At 37.3% G+C, this 21072-nt stretch overlaps 1 protein-coding gene across 1 annotated transcript; it reads right to left on the minus strand.

The window, feature by feature from the left end:
• Positions 1-2141: 2141 nt before the first annotated feature.
• LOC131517941 (olfactory receptor 4K15-like) lies at positions 2142-9687 on the minus strand. Its single transcript, XM_058740566.1, has 2 exons — positions 8773-9687; positions 2142-2264 (listed from the first exon to the last, which is right to left on the minus strand). The coding sequence occupies exons 1-2, from the start codon at positions 9685-9687 to the stop codon at positions 2142-2144; spliced, it is 1038 nt and encodes a 345-aa protein (XP_058596549.1).
• Between the last annotated feature and the right edge of the window lie 11385 nt (positions 9688-21072).

Below are 21072 nucleotides of genomic sequence, written 5' to 3' on the forward strand. Positions count from 1 at the left end.
TCTAAAATGAGTCTCTTGTAGACAGCAAATAGATGGGTCTTGTTTTTTTATCCATTCTGATACCCTATGTCTTTTGGTTGGCGCATTTAATCCATTTACATTCAGTGTTATTATAGAAAGATACGGGTTTAGAGTCATTGTGATGTCTGTATGTTTTATGCTTGTAGCGATGTCTCTGGTACTTTGTCTCACAGGATCCCCCTTAGGATCTCTTGTAGGGCTGGTTTCGTGGTGACAAATTCCTTCAGTTTTTGTTTGTTTGGGAAGACCTTTATCTCTCCTTCTATTCTAAATGACAGACTTGCTGGATAAAGGATTCTCTGCTGCATATTTTTTCTGTTTAGCACACTGAAGATATCGTGCCAATCCTTTCTGGCCTGCCAAGTTTCAAAAGAGAGATCAGTCACGAGTCTTATAGGTCTACCTTTATATGTGAGGGCACGTTTATCCCTTGCTGCTTTCAGAATTTTCTCTTTATCCTTGTATTTTGCCAGTTTCACTATGATATGTCGTGCAGAAGATCGATTCAAGTTACGTCTGAAGGGAGTTCTCTGTGCCTCTTGGATTTCAATGACTTTTTCCTTCCCCAGTTCAGGGAAGTTCTCAGCTATAATTTCTTCAAGTACCCCTTCAGCACCTTTCCCTCTCTCTTCCTCCTCTGGGATACCAATTATGCGTATATTATTTCTTTTTAGTGTATCACTTAGTTCTCTAATTTTCCCCTCATACTCCTGGATTTTTTTATCTCTCTTTCTCTCAGCTTCCTCTTTTTCCATAACTTTATCTTCTAGTTCACCTATTCTCTCCTCTGCCTCTTCAATCCGAGCCGTCGTGATTTCCATTTTGTTTTGCATTTCGTTTAAAGCACTTTTCAGCTCCTCGTGACTGTTCCTTAGTCCCTTGATCTCTGTAGCAAGAGATTCTCTGCTGTCCTCTATACTGTTTTCAAGCCCAGCGATTAATTTTATGACTATTATTCTAAATTCACTTTCTGTTATATTATTTAAATCCTTTTTGATCAGTTCATTAGCTGTTGTTATTTCCTGGAGATTCTTCTGAGGGGAATTCTTCCATTTGGTCATTTTGGATAGTCCCTGGAGTGGTGAGGACCTGCAGAGCACTTCCCCTGTGCTGTGGTGTATAACTGGAGTTGGTGGGCGGGGCCGCAGTCCGACCTGATGTCTGCCCCCAGCCCACCTCTGGGGCCACAGTCAGACTGGTGTGTGCCTTCTCTTCCCCTCTCCTAGGGGCGGGATTCACTGTGGGGTGGCGTGGCCCATCTGGGCTACTTGCACACTGCCAGGCTTGTGGTGCTGGGGATCTGGTGTATTAGCTGGGGTGGGTAGGCAACGTGCACGGGGGCAGGAGGGGCAGGCTTAGCTTGCTTCTCCTTAAGTGATCCACTTCAGGAGGGGCCCTGTGGCAGTGGGAGGGAGTCAGATCTGCTGCTGGAGGTTTGGCTCTGCAGAAGCACAGAGTTGGGTGTTTGCGCCCAGCAAGCAAGTTCCCTGGCAGGAACTGGTTCCCTTTGTGATTTTGGCTGGGGGATGGACGGGGAGATGGCGCTGGCGAGCGCCTTTGTTCCCCGCCAAGCTGAGCTCTGTCGTCCTGGGGCTCAGCAACTCTCCCTCCCTTTGTCCTCTAGCCTTCCCGCTTTCTGAGCAGAGCTGTTAACTTATGACCTCCCAGACGCTAAGTCACGCGTGCTGTCGGAACACAGTCCGTCCGGCCCCTCCGCTTTTGCCAGCCAGACACGGGGGCTCCGCTTGGCCGGGGAGCCGCCCCTCCGCCCCAGCTCCCTCCCGCCAGTCCGTGGAGCGCGCACCGCCTCACCGGCCTTCCTACCCTCTTCCGTGGGCCTCTCGTCTGCGCTTGGCTCCAGAGACTCCGTTCTGCTAATCCTCTGGCGGTTTTCTGGGTTCTTTAGGCAGGTGTAGGTGGAATCTAAGTGATCAGCAGGACAAGGGGTGAGCCCAGCATCCTCCTAAGCCGCCATCTTCTCTCACCCCACCATATAGTTTTTAAAGCCTTGCAGTTAAATGAGATCAATGGTGGAGAAAGACTCATGGTAAAGACTCTCAAGGAATGAGCTCTGGGGTAGTCTCAGAGGTCAGAGAAAGGAGGAGGGATCCAAAAGAGATTCAGAAAGCACCTCCAAAAATATATAAAGGAAGCCAGTTTTCTAAAGGCCAAATGGAGAGTGTGAGCAGCTGTATCAAATATTGTACAACTGTGATCAAGTAGGATGAGGATTGGGAATTGATCTCTGGATATAGCAATAGAGAAGTCACTAGTAACCTTGAAAGAAGCAGTTTTAGTGGATATGGAGATAAAAGCCTTACTGAACTGGGCGCAAGAGAGAAAAAGAAGACAACTATTAGAGGTAGCATGAACAAGTCTTCATAGGTTTCCCTATAAATATTTTGTTTATGGACGAGGACAAAGTTGAGAAATGGATCAAGAGCTAGAGAAGAATTGATAACAAAAGGTTTTTCTTTTTTCCTGTTTCTTTTTAAAAAATTAACTGTAAATGGTGAAAAAGTTCAAGAAGGAAAGCAAAATTGAGTACATAAAAGTGAGGGAAAAAATAGTTGAAACCTTGAAGCCCATGAAAGAAAATGATGAATTAAAAAAATCATCTGGGTTGTTTTTGTTTTGTAACAAATGCAGAAGACAATGAAAGTTATGGAGATGCTGAAAAAAAATCATGTATATGAAGGAACTATCAAATTATGTTAGCCTAAAGAAAGACGAAAGAAAATCTTAAACACCTGCCCAAATATGTAATGACCTAATCAATGATTATAAATTTTAAAATTTATTCTGGGAAGCTACTCTAAGACGGGTTCTTCTATATGGGAATTTTAATTAATTTAAAATTTATCATTGTCAGCGACCTAAAGTAATAAGTAGGTATTTAACATGTATAATTTGAATTAAAATCTTACATCTCTTGGAAAAAGGTGATGAGAAAAATATAATTCTGAGTGCTTCTTTGGGCATTTGCAGTATAAGTCATGATCCTAACTTGTGTTTGATACACAGAATCCATTGAATATACTTTCAAATTAATAGATGTAAAATACAATAATGAACACTTAATGGTTTTTTTTCCATTATGGTTAAATTCTTATTTTCTCATCTCCTTTAGTTTACTTATCATAATTGAATGAATAAATAATTTAGTAAAAGAGGACATTATATTGTAGAAGTACATGTATAGAAAATTAAATACTTTTCTGTAAAAGAAAATCAGACCTCAATAAATAGATTGCCATATTCCAGAGTGGAGAAACTGAATATTATATAAACAAAATTCACGAATAGTTTCAAATAATTATGCAATCCAAACTGAGCCACACTATGATATTGTGTGAAGTATATGAGGTATATTGACAATTTGTTTCCAAAATTAATTTACTTATTTATTTATGTAAAATATGTTTATTGGAGTGTTGGTGTGGTAACAAAACAATAGGGGGACCTCAAAATACAACAGCAGAAAGTTATTTAAATTAGGAATCCCATTACAATTTTGTAACAACCCTGAGGTTATGCTATGCTCACCACAAGTGTAACTACCATTTTTACCATGCAACACTATTTCAATATCATTGACTGTATTCCGTATGCTGTACCTTTTATTCCTGTGACTTATCTGTTCTATAACTGCAAGCCTTTATCTCTCACTTCCCCTTACCCATTTTGCTCATGCCTCCATCTTTTCCCTATGGCAACCATCAGATTGTTTTTGTATTTATAGGTCTGATCATACACTTTGTTTCCTTATTCGTTTGTTTTTTATATTCCACATAGAAGTGAAATTGTATGTTGTTCATCTTTCTCTCACTTATTTACTTAATATCATACTCTCTAGGTCTCTCCGTGTTGTCACAAATGGCAAAAATCTCATCTTTTTATGGCTGAATAATATTCCATTGTGTATATACCATATCTTCTTTATCTATTCATCTATCAATGAGCACTTTGGTTGCTTCCTTATCTTGACTATTTTAAATAATGCTGCATTTAACATAGGGGTGCACATATTTTTTCAAATTAGTGGTTTTGTTTTCTTTAGGTGAATAGCTAGTAGCAGAATTATTGGATCATATAGTATTTCTATTTTTTATGTTTTTGAGGAACCTTAATACTGTTTTTCACAGTATATTAACTTACATTCCCACCAACAGTGCACCAGGGTTCCTTTTTTTCCACATCCTCACCAACACTTTTTATTTCTTTCCTTTTGATGCTAGCCATTCTTACAGATGTAAGATGATTTCTCATTGTGGTTTTGATTTGCATTTGCCTGAAGATTAGTGATATCAAGCATCTTTTCATGTATCTATTGGTCATCTGTATATCTTCTTTGGAAAAATGCCTATTCAGGACCTCTGCCCATTTTTCAGATTGTTTGGGGGATCTTTGATGCTGAGTTGTATAAGTTCTTTATATATTTTGGATATTAATCCCTTTTCAGATACATTAGGACTTTTAAATATCTGAGAAAATGTTTATGATATAAGGTATGGAATACACCAGTATACTTAACAATATAAAACCTGAGTGACCACAATTGACTCAAGTGTTGCTGCAGAAATGAGGTGTTTTAGGCCAGTTGTCACCTGTCTCTGTTGCTGTTACCTGGCTGTGTAGCCTGGGTGGGGACCTGGCTCAGTGTTCCTGCTGCCTTTATCCCCTTGGCCACCTCCATCTGTGCTGGTAAACTCCCATCTGCTCCTGATCAGCTCAACTATACTTTTCTTATTCACAATGTGAGCTATACTTCATACTCTAAATGACAGAGTTCCAAAATGTCATGCCCAGCATCCTAGTCCAGGATTTAAGGTTTTTTCCAAAACCAGAGGAATACATATTCATTGGAATATATGTTCAGTGCATCTGATTTAAGTTCCTGTGATGGGTTCATGGCAAACTTTAATAATTTTCCAGAGATTCATAGAATAATCTCGTAGTCTGCCCTGTACTTTTTGAACAGAAGGGCTCAGTTTATAATGCATGGTGTTTCCTGCTACTTTACTTGAAGCATGCAGTGGTGTGGATGATCCTGATTTGGGTGTTTACAAAAGAAACCCTTGTATTGTGAAATGAGCAGAATAATTGGCATAAAGCCTCAAGAAGAACCAAGGATAATATGTGATTTTAAGGAAGAACACAGGGGTTGCCTGGGTGGCTCAGTCAGTTAAGGATCTGACTCTGGCTCAGCTCATTATCTCACAGTTTGTGAGTTCAAGCCCCGTGTTGGACTCTGTGCTGACAGCTCAGAGCCTGGAGCCTGCTTTGGATTCTGTGTTCCCCTCTCTCTTTGCCCCTCCCCTGCTCATGCTCTATCTCTCAAAAAATAAATAATAAAAAATGTTTTAAATACAAAATTTTAAAAAGGAAGAACACAAGGCAACTCCAATAACTTTTCCTTACTATGGAGTTATAGAGTTAATACAGTTTTCACAGTATGACAAAAAGATACTGCATGTGGCATATCCGTAGCAGTCATTGCTGTCTGGGTAATCTTTGATTATAATGATAATACCAAGAAAGAAGCAACAGTACGGTACAACCTAAAAATCTAAGATGACAGTGACAGTGTCCCACGATGAAGTTCTTGGGACAGGTTACACTCACAGTCCCAGTGATTGTATAGCATGAGTAGTATACCTCCCCAGAGTAAATGTTAGACTGTATTTTTTTTTTATCAGTTGAGGTTACCATTCTAGAGTGAGACCATCTTGGAGGAAGTTGGGGTGGTACATGACACGGCGGCAACAAAATATGTTTCCAGTTCATAATGTTTAGTGATCTCCAAAGTAACTACATTTGCATTTCCTGCCTTCCCTTTAGACTGGTGTGCCCCAAAAATACTTGATACAGAGCATGTATGATGGGAGTCTCATTCTGTTTTCACATGGTCTTATTGTCAGATGTCTGAAGCTTCATGTGCTCCCATATTTTGATGTCAACACAATTTTACAAATAAAATGGTAAGAAGAATAAATGGTACCAAACCAACATCAAGTAATTTTATAAAGCTGTACAAAAATGTGTGTGAAGACTCTTAAGTTCTGTATGAGGGGCAGAAAAGATGAAGGTGAATTTTAAAAGTATTACCTTGAGGGGCACCTGGGTGTCTCTGTCAGTTAAGTATCCTACTCTTTTATAAAAGAGTATATAAAAATTCATATATAAAATATATTGTTTTTTATATATATATTTATATTTATATATATATAAATTATATATAAAATTTATTGTCAAATTGGTGTCATACAACACCCAGTGCTCATCCCAACAGGTGCCCTCCTCAATGCCCATCACCGACTTTCCCCTCTCCCCCCTCCATCAACCCTGTTTGTTCTCAGTATTTAAGAGTCTCTTATGTTTTGCCTCCTTCCCTCTCTGTAACTTTTTTCCCCCTTCCCCTCCCCACTGGTCTTCTGTTAAGTTTCTCAGGATCCACATATGAGTGAAAACATATGGTATCTGTCTTTCTCTGCCTGACTTATTTCGTTTAGCATAATACTCTCCAGTTCCATCCACGTTGCTACAAAGGGCTATATTTCATTCTTTCTCATTGCCACGTAGTACTCCATTGTGTATATAAACCACAATTTCTTTATCCATTCATCAGTTGATGGACATTTAGTCTCTTTCCATAATTTGGCTATTGTTGAGAGTGCTGCTATAAACATTGGGGTACAAGTGCCCCTATGCATCAGCACTCCTGTATCCCTTGGGTAAATTCCTAGCAGTGTTATTGCTGGGTCATAGGGTAGATCTATTTTTAATTTTTTGAGGAACCTCCACACTGTTTTCCAGAGTGGCTGCACCAGTTTGCATTCCCACCAACAGTGCAAGAGGGCTCCCATTTCTCCACATCCTCTTCAGCATCTATAGTCTCCTGATTTGTTCATTTTAGTCACTCTGACTGGCATGATGTGGTATCTCAGTGTGGTTTTGATTTGTATTTCCCTAATGAGGAGTGACGTTGAGCATCTTTTCATGTGCCTGCTGGCCATCTGGATTTCTTCTTTAGAGAAGTGTCTATTCATGTCTTCTGCCCATTTCTTCACTGGGTTATTTGTTTTTCAGGTATGGAGTTTGGTGAGTTATTTATAGACTTTGGATACCACCCCTTTGTTCGAAATGTCATTTGCAAATATCTTTTCCCTTTCCATTGGTTGCCTTTTAGTTTTGTTGATTGTTTCTGTTGCTGTGCAGAGGCTTTTTATCTTCATGAGGTCCCAATAGTTCATTTTTTGCTTTTAATTCCCTTGACTTTGGAGCTGTGTCAAGTAAGAAATTGCTGCAGCTGAGGTCAGAGAGGTTTTTTCCTGCTTTCTCCTCTAGGGTTTTGATGGTTTCCTGTCTCACATTTAGGTATTTTACCCATTTTGAGTTTATTTTTGTGAATGGTATAAGTGGTCTAGTTTCATTCTTCTGCATGTTGCTGTCTGTTAAAGCACCATTTGTTAAAGGGACTATCTTTTTTCCATTGGATATTCTTTCCTGCTTTGTCAAAGATGAGTTGGCCATACGTTTGTGGGTCCATTTCTGGGTTCTCTATTCTATTCCATTGGTCTATGTGTCTGTTTTTGTGCCAATACCATGCCGTCTTGATGATTACAGCTTTGTAGTAGAGGCTAAAGTCTGGGATTGTGATACCTCCCGCTTTGGTGGTCTTCTTCAATATTACTTTGGCTATTCGGGGCCTTTTGTGGGTCCATACAAATTTTAGGATTGCTTGTTCTATCTTTGAGAAGAATGCTGGTGCAGTTTTGACTAGAATTGCATTGAATATGTAGATTGCTAAGAGTATCCTGCTCTTAATCTTGGCTCAGGTCATGATCTCATGGTTCATGAGTTTGAGCCCTGTGTCAGGCTTGGCACTGGCAGTGTAGAGCTGCTTGAGACTCTCTGTCTCTCTCTCTCTGTCTCTCTCTCTGTCTCTCTCTGTCTCTCTCTCTCTCTCTCTGCCCCTCCCCTGCTCACTCACTCTCTCTCTCTCAAAATAACTAAATATTAAAAAAGAGTTTTACCTTGAATTTTTGTGAAGTTATTTTTTAATGCTAAATGGATTTTTTTTGATGGATTGCACAAACTTTTTTATGTTAAATGTGTGAAAACAGGAATACAATTAGGATTGTTTTTACTACTGGAACTAAATTAGAGATTACTTGAAATATTTTAGACCATAAAAGAAACAGCATTTTGGGGGCACCTGGGTAGCTCAGTCAGTTAAGCATCCAACTCTTGATTTCAGCTCAGGTCATGATCTCACTGTTCGTAATTTCAAGCTCCACATCAGGCCCCATGCTGACAGTGCAGAGCCTGCCTGGGATTTTCTGCCTCCCTCTCTCTCTCTCTCTTTCTCTCAGTAATAAGTAAACATTTTTAAAAAGAAACAACATCGTTTTGTTTATCCAATATGGATATCCACTGAAATTTTTATGAAATTAATTTCATAAAATTTAAATTACATAATAATTTGTGAAACATCCTGTCACTGATTTTAGGTAGCATATATAAGCAATTTATTAGATTAGCAACTGCATAATCATGTGAGATTTCTTTACTATAACTATATAACAAAGAACATACATAACATTTATCATTTCAAACAAATAAGGTGACTTTTAAAACAACGGTAACAAGAAGAGAAAAATAAGTCAATGTTTTCTTAAGTTTCTTGTCTGCTCAATTCAGCAAATCCAGTCTTGTGAGAGACAGGTGGGAAAGCAGCCTGTAACTCACATACCGGGTCTTCAGCTTGTGCATTGCTGATTTCATCTCTTTGTTTCTCAGTGTGTAGATAATGGGGTTCAATATAGGTGTGAAGACCGTAGAGAACACAGAAAGGACTTTATCCACTGGGAAGTTGCTGAAAGGCCAGGCATAGATGAAGATACAGGGCCCGAAAAAGAGGGTCACTACAGTGATGTGGGCAGTCAGAATACTGTGGGCCTTGGCCCTGCCCACTGAGGAATGATGTTGTACAGTGATTAGGATGACTGTGTAAGAGATCAGCAAGAGTAAGAATGAAGTCACCCCCATGAGACCACTGTCCAAAAGCATCAACAGTTCAGGGACATAAGTATCTGTGCAAGCAAGTTTAATGACCAAGGTAAGGTCACAGTAATAACTGTCCACTATGTTTGGGCCACAGAAAGGCAAGTTTATAGTGAAAGCTAACTGGCTCAGGGAGTGCATGATCCCAATGACCCAAGAGCCTACCACCAGGCCTGTACACTTGTACAAGTTCATGATGGTTGTATAATGGAGAGGTTTGCATATGGCTACATACCTGTCATAAGCCATGGCTACAAGAAGCACCATCTCACCACCAGCAAAGACATGGAGCAAGAATATCTGGGCCATGCAGCCCTCAAAGGAGATAGTCTTAGGTTCATAAAGGAAGTCATGAATCATCTTGGGAGTTGCATAAGTGGCTAGAAATACATCAAGAACAGAAAGGTTACCAAGCATGATGTACATGGGTGTGTGCAGGGCAGGTTCAGAAATCACAGTGAGGACAATGAGGAGGTTGCCAAGTACAATGGCAATGTACAAGAAGTTAAACAACACAAAGAAGAAATACTGGAGCTTCCATGAACTACAGAGTCCCAGCAACACAAACTCAGCCACCCTAGAATAATTTCCTTGATCCATGGTCTCAGGCTACAAGAGAAGTACCTACAGAGAGAAACATTAATAGATTATTATCAACAGCAAGAAAAATAGGCCACAATACTGAAGGGTTTGTCTCAACATTAAAATGATTTAGAGCTAGTCCTATTAGGAAATAGTTTATCTGTAATTTTGACAGATATTTCTTCTGTCAGTTGTCCTTACTAATGAAGGAAAGCTATGAGGTGCAAAGGTAGTAAATCAACAACTCCATTTCATATATTTGTGGGTTAAATCTGATGCTAAGCAAATAACAGATCACTATTACAAAACCACCTTCCTTCCTAGTACTACCTTCCTTGCCCTGCTTCTGTTCATTATCCACTTGGGATTACCAATAAGCAGCTTCGAGTCTTAGAGAATTCTCAAGAGACCACGTTTGCATTTACTTATCTTTTTCACTGTGGCTTTTAATATGGTTCTCCTTTGCCTCTGTCCTTTGTCTACTACTTAATCTCAACAACTACACCATTAAAAGTGTTTAATACATATTTTCTCTGAAGTTGTGATAGCTGTTTTGAAGTCAACTTCCTTGAAGCTAACATTGTATTATATGAAAATAAGTAAACAGAGATGGCAAATACATCAGAACAGAATATTGATATATAAGGTAATTATAGCAATGAAATGCAAAGATCTGATTTAGTTAAGGTAGTTGAAAAGTAGACCACTTGAAGGCCAACTATAACATGTTATAGTTGTTATAAGTATAACTATAACTATAACTATAAAACTATAGTTCTGCATGTTATAACATGCAGAAAACTTCCAAAGGAAGTAATTATATCCAAGATAGAGAATTTGTAGGCTTCGATTAGGATTTCTCTAACTTACTAAAATAAGGTACATTCTTTGAAAAATATTCAACAACACAATACTTTCTCATTAGGCAAAAATTGAGATAATTAACAATAAGAAATAAGATAATACACAATTGAGATAATAACTTGCTGATAGATTATAAAATAATCAATTCTGCCTCTGTTCTGTCTGCAACTTCTTTGGAAGAATGGGGAAAACATTTCCAAAGAGACAGAAAAGGATTTGAGATTGATTTTTTTTTTAATTTGTGTTTAGAAACACAAGAATATTTTAACTGAAAGGAAGGCAATTTTTTTATATATTTTTAAGAAAGAAGTCTCTCACTTTTCAATTTTTGTGTTATAATTAGAAGTGATGTGTCAATCTCTGTAAAAAAAAACTGTGGTAAAAAAAAGTGATGTCAGTGGGAAAAACTATTTAACTTGAAAGTGTTTTTACATGCAGTACATGAGCATCAAACTGTTCACAACAATCTGGTGAGGAGGAAGTTGTTGTCCTTAGTTTTCATATAAGGAAATTAAGACTCAGAGAGGTTAACTAATATGCTCAAATTATACAACTAGCAAGTAAAAAATCCAGAAACTCATTCCAGTTCTTCAAAGTTCTTTTCACAGTCATTGATAGTAGAATCTCTAATGAAACCTAAAGAGTATAGTTTAAGAATAGACAAGTGGAATTATCAAGATTGGAAAATGAGAAATTAGTTTAAGAAGTTGATGCAAAACTCTATTAAATATTTCTAAATGTACCATAAATGCACTTTGTGATAACAGCACTTTCTAGTTACAAAGGTAGGAGGGTGATATATATTTTGTTTTCTAAAATGGTTAATGCTTTTTGCTTAAAGGGATAAATTCTAGCTTAAAATTTATTCACCTGGAAAACCTTGTTCCCTGGTAATATTTGCTAACTGGGTTGTTGCTATATTGAACTTTACAGAGATTCCCCCCCAAAGAAGCATGAAAAAAAAAACAGTCAAGTGAATGAACAATGAATGCTGTGACAACATAACTAAAATGGAACCATTCCAAAGAATATTTAGATCAATAATTATCACTTGGAGTGAGAAGGGGCATCTTCCCTGGAGCATTCTCTTGTGGGGAAGGGAATTCATATTCAAAAGGATAAAGTATGGGTTTAAGAAAAGATTGGGAGTAAAACTCTTCTTTACCATATTTTTTTAATTTATTAGTCACCTATGAAATGACAACTTTATTTTAGTGAAAGTGAATGAGAAATAGATATGGGAGACAAGAGAAGAAAAATGTCAGAAATCTTCACAGAGAGTGACACTGCATCCTTCTACTGAATGCCAATTTGTCTAGGTGCTGGACTCGGCTGGGATGAACTAGGATAAATATAAAGTGATGTTAGTATGTTTTTGTAATGTCTCCTTTACTCCATTTTTGGAAGAAAAAAAAACTTAGAACCAAAACTATCAGCTCAAATGTTACAGAACTTGATCCTTAAACCATTTTCCATTATACCCAAGTTATATTTTCTGTACCACACTAACATGGATGTAAATATTTTGCCGTCAGGGTGAAGAAATTTTCACAAAACTGTAAGTCCACATATTATAAGCCATTGCTCTAAGTTTTTCTCTGTAGTTAAAGGTCATATTAACATTTCCCAAAGAGAAAATCCCAAGCAAATGGATCAAGAAAATTGTTGATATAAAATAAAGAAAACATACCTGATTTAATATCTGAAGATTTTTAAGGATGTTGAAATAAGTGTTGGCTAGTTTCGAATCAAATTCTCTTATAAGAGAGCTGTATGAAATGTGTACATGTTTTTGAGCTGAGCTATCATAACTATAATAAATATTGACTTAGGCAGACTTCCTCTCAGCTCTCTGTTTCACCCTTTTCCCTTTTATCATTTCTCTGTTTCATTCTAGACTGGGGATTGAACTGGGACTATGGGAGGATAGATGTGTCCCATGGTGAATGTTTTTGTCATTAGATATTCACTAGCTTGTTGAACAGGGAAAATGGCATAAGTCCGAGAACCAAGCCACTTTTACCTTTCTCTCAACAACAACACAGGTGTTTCCCCTGTGTCTTTCTTATTACCAATTACATGCACTATGTTCTGATGGTTTTAGGGAAATTTTGGCATGTAGGGATTTCTGAAATACTTCATCAAGAATTGAATTTTTAGTGATATTCCCCACCTTGGTGGGAAAAATAGAAAAACTCAGAGAATATCTAATCCCCCACAATGGGGATGTATAATGAATTCCTCTTTTAATCTTTCTGTTAAACACCATTAATAGAGTATCCAGTGTGGATATATTTGTATTCTTAGCATAAATTCTACTTAATTATAATGTGTTATATGAGAATATTGTAGCCTGTGTTTGATATGCTAATTTTTATGTAGGATTATTGCATATAGTTTTACAAGTGACATTGGCCTGTAGTATTTTGGAGTTATTTGTGCTACCACATCCAGTTTTGGTATTGAGACAACGATAGGTTCATAAAATAAGTTGGAATACTCAGAAAAGTCTTTTTACACCCTAGTCTTATCCGTTCTTTGAAGGATTGGAAGACATTGTACATAAACTTGAGTTTGTCTTGTGACATTGTAGATTAACTTTTTTATTTTTTTCCTCTGAGACTGAAATGTTTTTATTTTAATATATCATAGGAAAACATTAAAGAGCAGATGCATGGCTATTTTCATTTGATGTTCTCCAGATTTTTCCTTGTCTATCTTATAATTGGTATTTTAGGATATTTGAGTATTTGTTAGAAGCGGAATTGGATAGACACAGCCCTACAACACAGATATGTCCTCCCCTGAAAAAAGGTGGATGAAAATCTTCACAGCAAATTGAAATACACAGATAACAGGGACAAAATTTAGTTTCCACATGCTAAGCATAATACATGAAATCTCTTCATGTTTGCAGTATTTGTGAATGTAATCAAGGTATAATCTTTGGCTGGTGTTATATGCCTGTATTTTTTTTCAATGATACACCAGAAAAGGACTGGCATTCTACTTCTACCATAGTTAAAGTTCACCCTATTAATTTCCACAACATGTTCTCTGGAAGTAGGAGGAAAACGAGAAAGAGGATCAGATCTTTCTTTTTCTTTTTATTTATTTATTTATTTATTTATTTATTTATTTATTTTTTAATATATGAAATTTACTGTCAAATTGGTTTCCATACAACACCCAGTGCTCATCCCAAAAGGTGCCCTCCTCAATACCCATCACCCACCCTGCCCTCCCTCCCACCCCCCATCAACCCTCAGTTTGTTCTCAACAATAGCCAAATTATGGAAAGAGCCTAAATGTCCATCAACTGATGAATGGATAAAGAAATTGTGGTTTATATACACAATGGAATACTACGTGGCAATGAGAAAAAATGAAATCTGGCCTTTTGTAGCAACGTGGATGGAACTGGAGAGTGTGATGCTAAGTGAAATAAGCCATACAGAGAAAGACAGATACCATATGGTTTCACTCTTATGTGGATCCTGAGAAACGTAACAGAAACCCATGGGGGAGGGGAAGGGAAAAAAAAAAAAAGAGGATCAGATCTTTCTATGAAACTGTTATTTGGTGCCATATGTAAGCCTGACTAATTGGTCTTCTAGAAGCTGTAAAATAGGACATTCTGTGAAAGGTAAGCATGGCAACTGGTTATCGTGAATATAACCATCAAGCCAGCAGGGTCTTGAGCTTTCTTTGAAGCTTATTGTGCTGGCCTGCCCCAGAAGATGTCTGCATTACTCTTTTTGCTCAAATTGTTGTGTAGCACAGGACTAAACTAGGATTAATCTGTTTACAAGAAGAAATTAAAACTACATTTTATTTTTACATGTAGGGGCTCTACTGAATAACATGCATCTGAATTTTAAGTTGCAAAGGTTTCTGAAAAGTTAATTTTCATGTGTACCTTTTTTTGAATATTTTGGTTCAGGAAAGAATATTTTAAGCTTTTAAAGTACTTCAGCTCTTAATGTAACTGTATCCATCTGCACTGAAAATCATAACCAATATGGCTGCAGTACACTTCTTAGTAGTATCCAGCACCACTTGCACAGAGATTCTTTAACATTTTAATTGTACTTGGGTATAGGACTCTAGTGTACTTGGGTGTACTGCATAACAATATGCAAAATGCAGAAGAGGCATTATACTGATGCCTGTCTGATAATATCACGTCTGTGTTAATGGAAGGTTTTGTGATGTATGAAACTTGTGATTTTATATATAAGTGAATATGGTTACATTAGTGTTGTAATGCTTAACTTTAGCTATAAAGTTATAGCACATGAGGGACTTCTGATTTATTGCAGTGTGCAGTCCTAGTTTTTACTTACATTAAAGCATTCTGTTTAGTTTTCAATTCTATGTGCCTTAGTTCTCAGTTAGATCTTCAGATGTGTACAGATAGTTCATATTTATGTATTGCATGTAATCATGCTACTTAGCATTAATGCTTTTTGTATTATATAAACAACAAAAGCTATGTACAGAGGGAAACTTTTACTTGTTTGAATTGGTGTTTTCAAAATCCTTGGGTAATACCCAGTAGTGAAATTACTGGATTGTGTGGTAATTCTATTTTTAATTTTTGAGAAACTTTCATACTATTTTCCACAGTGGCTGCACCGATATGTATTCCTACCAACAGTGGCATGAGATGTTTCTTTTTCTCTACATCCTTGCCAACACTGTTGTTTCTTGTGTTTTTTATTGTAGGCATTCTGACAGGAGTGAGGTGGTATCTCATTGTGGTTTTGATTTGCATTCTCCTGATAATTAGTGATGTTGAGCATGTTTTCTTATGTCTGTTAGCCATCTGATCATTTTCCTTGGAGAAATGTCTATTCATGTCTTCTGCCCATTTTTAATTGTATTATTTGATTTCTTGGGTATTGAGTTTAAGAAGTTCTTTATATATTTTGGAAACTAACCCTTTTTCAGATATGTCATTTGCAAATAACCTCTCCCACTCAGCAGCTTGTCTTTCAGTTTTGTTGGTTGCTTCCTTTGCTCTGCAGAAACTTTTTATTTTGATATAGACCCAATAGTTTATTTTCATTTTAATTTCCCTTGCCTCCGAAGTCATATCTAGGATACTGCTGTTACACCCAGTAGGAGAAATTACTCTCTGTGCTCTCTTCTGGGACCGTTATGATTTCCGGTCTCATATTTAGGTCTTTAATCTATTTTGAGTTTGTTTTTGTGTACGGTGTGAGAAAGTGGTCCAGTTTCATTTTTTTGCACCTAGGTGTCCAGTTTCCCATCACCATTTGCCAAAGAGACAATCGTGTTCCCATTGCATATTCTTGCTTCCTTTGTCATAGATTAATTGACCATATAATTGTGAGTTTATTTATGGGTTCCCTATTATGTTCCATTGATCTATGTGTCTATTTTTGTGCCAGTACCATAGCATTTTGATTATTGCAGCTTTGTAGTATATCTTGAAATACAGGATTATGATACCTCCAGTTTTGTTCTTTTTCAAGATTGCTCTTGGTATTCAGGATCTTCGGTGGTTTCATACACATTTTTGGATTGTTCTAATTTTTTGAAAAATGCTGTTGGTAATTTGATAGGGATTGAATTAAATTTGTAGATTGCTTTGGGTAGTATCAGTGTATAAACAATATTTGTTCTCCCACTCCATGAGTATGGAATAGCTTTCCATTGGTTTCATCTTCAATTTCTTTTATCAGTATTTTGTAGTTGTCAGAGAACAGGTCTTTCATCTCCTTGGTTAAATTTATTCATATGTATTTCATTCTTTTTGATGCCATTGTAAATGGGATTGTGATTTTAATTTCTCTTTCTGCTACTTCATTTTAAGTGTATAGAAATGCAACAGACTTCTGTATATTGATTTTGTATCCTGTGACTTTACTGAATTTATTTAACAGTTGTAGTAGCTTTCTGGGTTTTATATGTATAATATCATGTCATGTGCAAATAGTGAAAGTTTACTTCTTTATTACCTGTAATGATGTCTCTTATTTTTCTTGTCTGATTGTTGTAGCTTGAACTTCTAGTATTATGTTGAATAAAAGTGGTGAGAGTGTACATCCTTGTCTTGTTCCTGACCTTAGAGGAAAAGTGCATAGCATTTAATTATTGAGTATGATATTAGCTGTGGGTTTTCATTATGGCCTTTATTATGTTGAGGTATGTTCCCTCTAAACCTACTTTGTTGAGGGCTTTTATCATGATTGGATGTTGTAATTTGTCCAATGCTTTTTCTGAATCTATTGAAATGATCATTTGGTTTTTATTCTTTCTCTTATTGATGTAATGTATCACATTGCTTGATTTGCAAACCACCCTTACATCACAGGAATAAATCCCCATTGATTGCAGTGAATGATTTTTTTTTGATATATTGTTGGTTGTTTGCTAATATTTTGTTGAGGATTTTTGCATCTATGTTCATCAAAGATATTGGCCTGTAGTTTTCTTTTCTTGTAGTGTCTTTATCTAGATTGGTGTCAGGGTAATGCTGGTGCCCTACAATGAATTTGGAAGCTTTCCTTCTGTTTTTTGGAATAGTTTGAGAAGAATAGATAGTAACTCTTCTCCAAATGTTTGGTAGAAATCACCTGTGAATCCATCTGGTCCTGGTCGTTTGTATGTTGGCAGTTTTTTGATTACTGATTCAGTTTCATTAGATAACCAGTCAGTTCAAATTTTCTGTTTCTTCCTGATTCATTCGGTTATATGTTTCTAGGAATTTTTTCATTTCTTCTAGGTTGTCCCATTTGTTGGCATAAAATTTTTCATAACAATCCCTGTAATCCTTTGTATTTCTGTTTGGTGAGTCGCTGCTCATCTCTTATTTCTGATTTTGATTGAGTCCTCCCCACCCCTCAATGAGTCTGGATAAAGGTTTATCAATTTTGTTGATGTCATCAAATAACCTACTCCTGGTTTCATTGATCTGTTCTATTGTTTTTAAAATTTTTTTTTAATTTATTTCTTCTCTAATCTTTATTATTTCCTCACTTCCAGTGTTTGGGGTTTTTTTTTGTTCTTTTTCGAGCTGTTTGCTATAAACTTTCCTCTTAGAACAGCTTTTGCTGTATCCCAAAGACTTTTACCATTGTGTTTTGATTTTCATTTGTTTCCTTGTATTTTTTTTAATTTCCTTTTTGATTTCTTGGTTGACTTGTTCATTGTTTGGTAGTATGTTATTTAACGTCCATGTATTTGTGTCCTTTCCAGATTTTTTCTTGTGTTGATTTCTAGTTTCCAAGCATTGTGATTCAAAAGGATGCATGGTATGACTTCAGTCTTCTTAAATTCATTAAGCTTTGTTTTGTGGCCTAACTTGATCTATTCTGGAGAATGTTCCATGTGCACATGAAAAGAATGTGTACTCTGCTCTTTAAGGATGGAATGTTCTGAATGTAAAATCATTCTGATCCAATGTGTCATTCAAAGCCACTGTTTCCTTGTTGATTATCTGTTTAGAAAGTCCCCTTTATAATTGTATTACTATTGATTACTTTCTTTATGTTTGTTATTAGCTGCTGTATGTATTTGGTTACTCCTATTTTGGGCACATAACTGTTTACAATTGTTATATCTTCTTGTTAAATTGTTCTTTTTATGATTACGCACTGTCCTCCTTTGTCTTTTGTTACAGTCTTTGTCTTAAAGTCTATTTTTTCTGATATAAATATTGCTACCCCTGCGTCCTTTTCACTTCCATATGCATGATAAACGCTTTCCCATCTCTTCACATTCAATCTGTATGTCTTTAGGTCTGAAATTAGTCTCTTGTAGGAAGAATATATATGGGTCTTGGTTCTTTATCCATTCTGTCACTCTGTGTCTTTCAGTTGGAGTATTTAGTCCATTTACATACAAAATCCATTTATATACAAAGTAATTTAAGAGTTCTCTGTTCTTTTCTTCTCTTGCTCTCTTTCATAATTTGTTTGGTCTCTTTAATGATATACTTGGATTCCTTTCTCTTCATTTTTGCATATATATTACTGGTTTTTGCTTTGTGGTTGCCATTAGGTTTATATATAACATCTTATGCTTAGCCATCTGTATTAAGTTGATGGTCACTTAAGTTTGAGCCCATTCTAAAAGCACTAAATTTTTACTCCTCTCCCTGCATGTTTTAGGCATATGGTGTCATACTTTACATCCTTTTATATTGTGAATCCCTTGAATAGTTTTTATAGATATACTTAATTTTACTGCTTTTGTGCTTCTTATTTTTATTCCTGCTTATAATCTTTTCTTTCCACTCAAAGAGTCCTCTTAAACATTTCTTGTGAGACTAATTTAGTGGTGATGAATTCCTTTAGCATTTTTATCTTTTCCCTTTATCTCTCCTTCCATTCTGAAAGACAGTCTTGCTGGATAGAATATTCTTGATCATAGATTTTTTTTTTCTTTCAACACTTTGAATATATCACGTCACTACCTTCTGGCCTGAAAAATTTCTGCTGAAAAATCAGTTTATAGCCTTATAGGTTTTTCCTTGTATGTAACCATTTTCTTTTCTCTTGCCGCCTTCACATTCTCTCTTTATCACTACTTATTGCCATTTTAATTACTGTATATCTTGATGTGGACCTCCTTGGGTTGATATTGTTGGGGGCTCTCTGGGCCTCCTGGATCTGATATCTATTTTCTTTCCCAAATTAGGGAAGTTTTAAGGAATTATTTCTTCAAATAACTTTTCTGCCCCATTTTCTCTTTTCCTTCCCCTATAACTTGAATGTTTTTATGCTCGATGGTGTTGCTGAGTTTCCTTAATCTATTTTCCTTTTTTAATTTTTTTTCTCTCTCCTGGTTAACTTGATCACTGTCTATAACTCTTTCCTCCAGCTTGCTGATCCATTCTTCTGCTTATTGATCCCCACTAGTGTATTTTTGACTTCAGTTATTGAGTTCTTCATCTCTGATTTCTTATTTATGTTTTTTTATCTCTTTGTTGAGGGTCTCACTGAGGTTCTCCACTCTTTTCTCAAGTCCAGTGAATATCTTTATGGCCATTACTTTAAATTCTCTATCAGGCATATTACTTCTCTCCATTTCATTTAACTCCCTTGCTGTGATTTTTGTCCTGCTCTTTCATTTGAAACATATTCCTCTGTCTCCTCATTTTGTCCACCTCTCTGTATCTGCTTCTATGTGTTAGGAAAGTTAGCTACATCTCTAGCTCTTGAAGACAGTGGCTTTATGAAAAAGAGGTCCTCTGGTGCCCTGCAGTACAATGTTCTCTGTTCACCAGAACCTGGCACTTCATGGGTATCTCGTGTGTGTTTCATGTGCCTTACTGTTGTGGCTGAGCCATGCTTGCCTTCAGTCCAGTCATCTGCAATTGTTCCCTTTGCTTGTTGCGGGAAAAGTTTGGTCCCTTTGTTGTTAGTGGGCCAGTCTGGGGCCACCTTGGGCTTGAGTTGAGTCTGACCAGGTGTTTGCCAGAAACGCAATAGCACTGAACTTCGGGGTACTTTACCTGTGTTGTCTGTTGAGAAGCTTTCATTGAGAAGCTTTTGTTGGTGGGTGGGGCCTATAGTCAGACCAGATATCAGGCCACTACTGAGCTGGTAGGTGTGGTTTTAACTCTCTCTTGGGGCAGGTATCACCTTGGGGTGTTGCTGGCCCTTGTGAATGCTGTTTGCATATCGCCAGGCTTGTGGCACTGTTTTGGATGGATTTTTGTCAAGGGTCTGTTGTAGTGGGCAAGTCTGCATGAAACCACCGTGTGGTGGGACACTCAGTGACAACAAGATCTGTATTGGTGCTCTGGAAGGGACCTTCTGCCACTCTGGCGAACTTCAGCTGTGACTGGGCACGAGGGGGTGGGTCTGCAAAAGAGCACAGGGGTGGAGAGTGCTGTTAGCAAGCTAGGTGGAGAGTATTTGCACTGCACTGCTCTCCAAAGGTGTTGTGTATATAGGCTGGAAGGAAATGATACTTGCCACTTCTTTTGTTCTTGGAAACATCTCCAAAGATTCCTGCGCCTCCAGCACACACTCTCAGATTAGTAAATAAGTCCCCCCCATATACCCCATTTTTGCCTCTCTTCCTTCCTTCCTTCCTTCCTTCCTTCCTTCCTTCCTTCCTTCCTTCCTTCCTTCCCTCCTTCTTTCCTTCCTACCTTCCTTCCTTCCTTCCTTCCTTCCCTCCTTCTTTCCTTCCTTCCTTCCTTCCTTCCTTCCTTCCTTCCTTCCTTCCTTCCTTCCTTCCTTCCTTCCTTCCGAAAGAGACAGCACTGTGGGGAGGGGCAGAGGGAGAGGGGAGAGATAGAATCCCAAGCAGGCTCTGCACTGTCAGCACAGAGCCTGATGTGGGGCTCAAACTTATGAAACCATGAGATCATGACCTGAGCTAAAACCAAGAGTCAGAAGCTTAACCGACTGAACCATCCAGGTGTCCCTATACCCCAGTTTTTCAAACTGCTGCTGCTTTGCTGTATCTCAGTGGGGCTGAATGTTGTGCTGTCTCTTTAAGGATGGGGACTCAATTTCCTGTCAGAGCTGAACCCACTGATTTTTAAAGTCTTAA

This window comes from Neofelis nebulosa, chromosome 7 (genome assembly GCF_028018385.1).
Source record: "Neofelis nebulosa isolate mNeoNeb1 chromosome 7, mNeoNeb1.pri, whole genome shotgun sequence".
NCBI classification, from domain to species: Eukaryota; Metazoa; Chordata; class Mammalia; order Carnivora; family Felidae; genus Neofelis; species Neofelis nebulosa.

Bases quoted from the DNA above. Each gene is read 5' to 3' on its own strand.
- LOC131517941 (XM_058740566.1), bottom strand. From the start codon at position 9,687: ATGGATCAAGGAAATTATTCTAGGGTGGCTGAGTTTGTGTTGCTGGGA. The intron at 2,265-8,772 runs GTGAGTTACAGG...CTATATCCAGAG, and splicing joins ACAAGCTGAAGACCCGGTAT to ATCAATTCCCAATCCTCATC.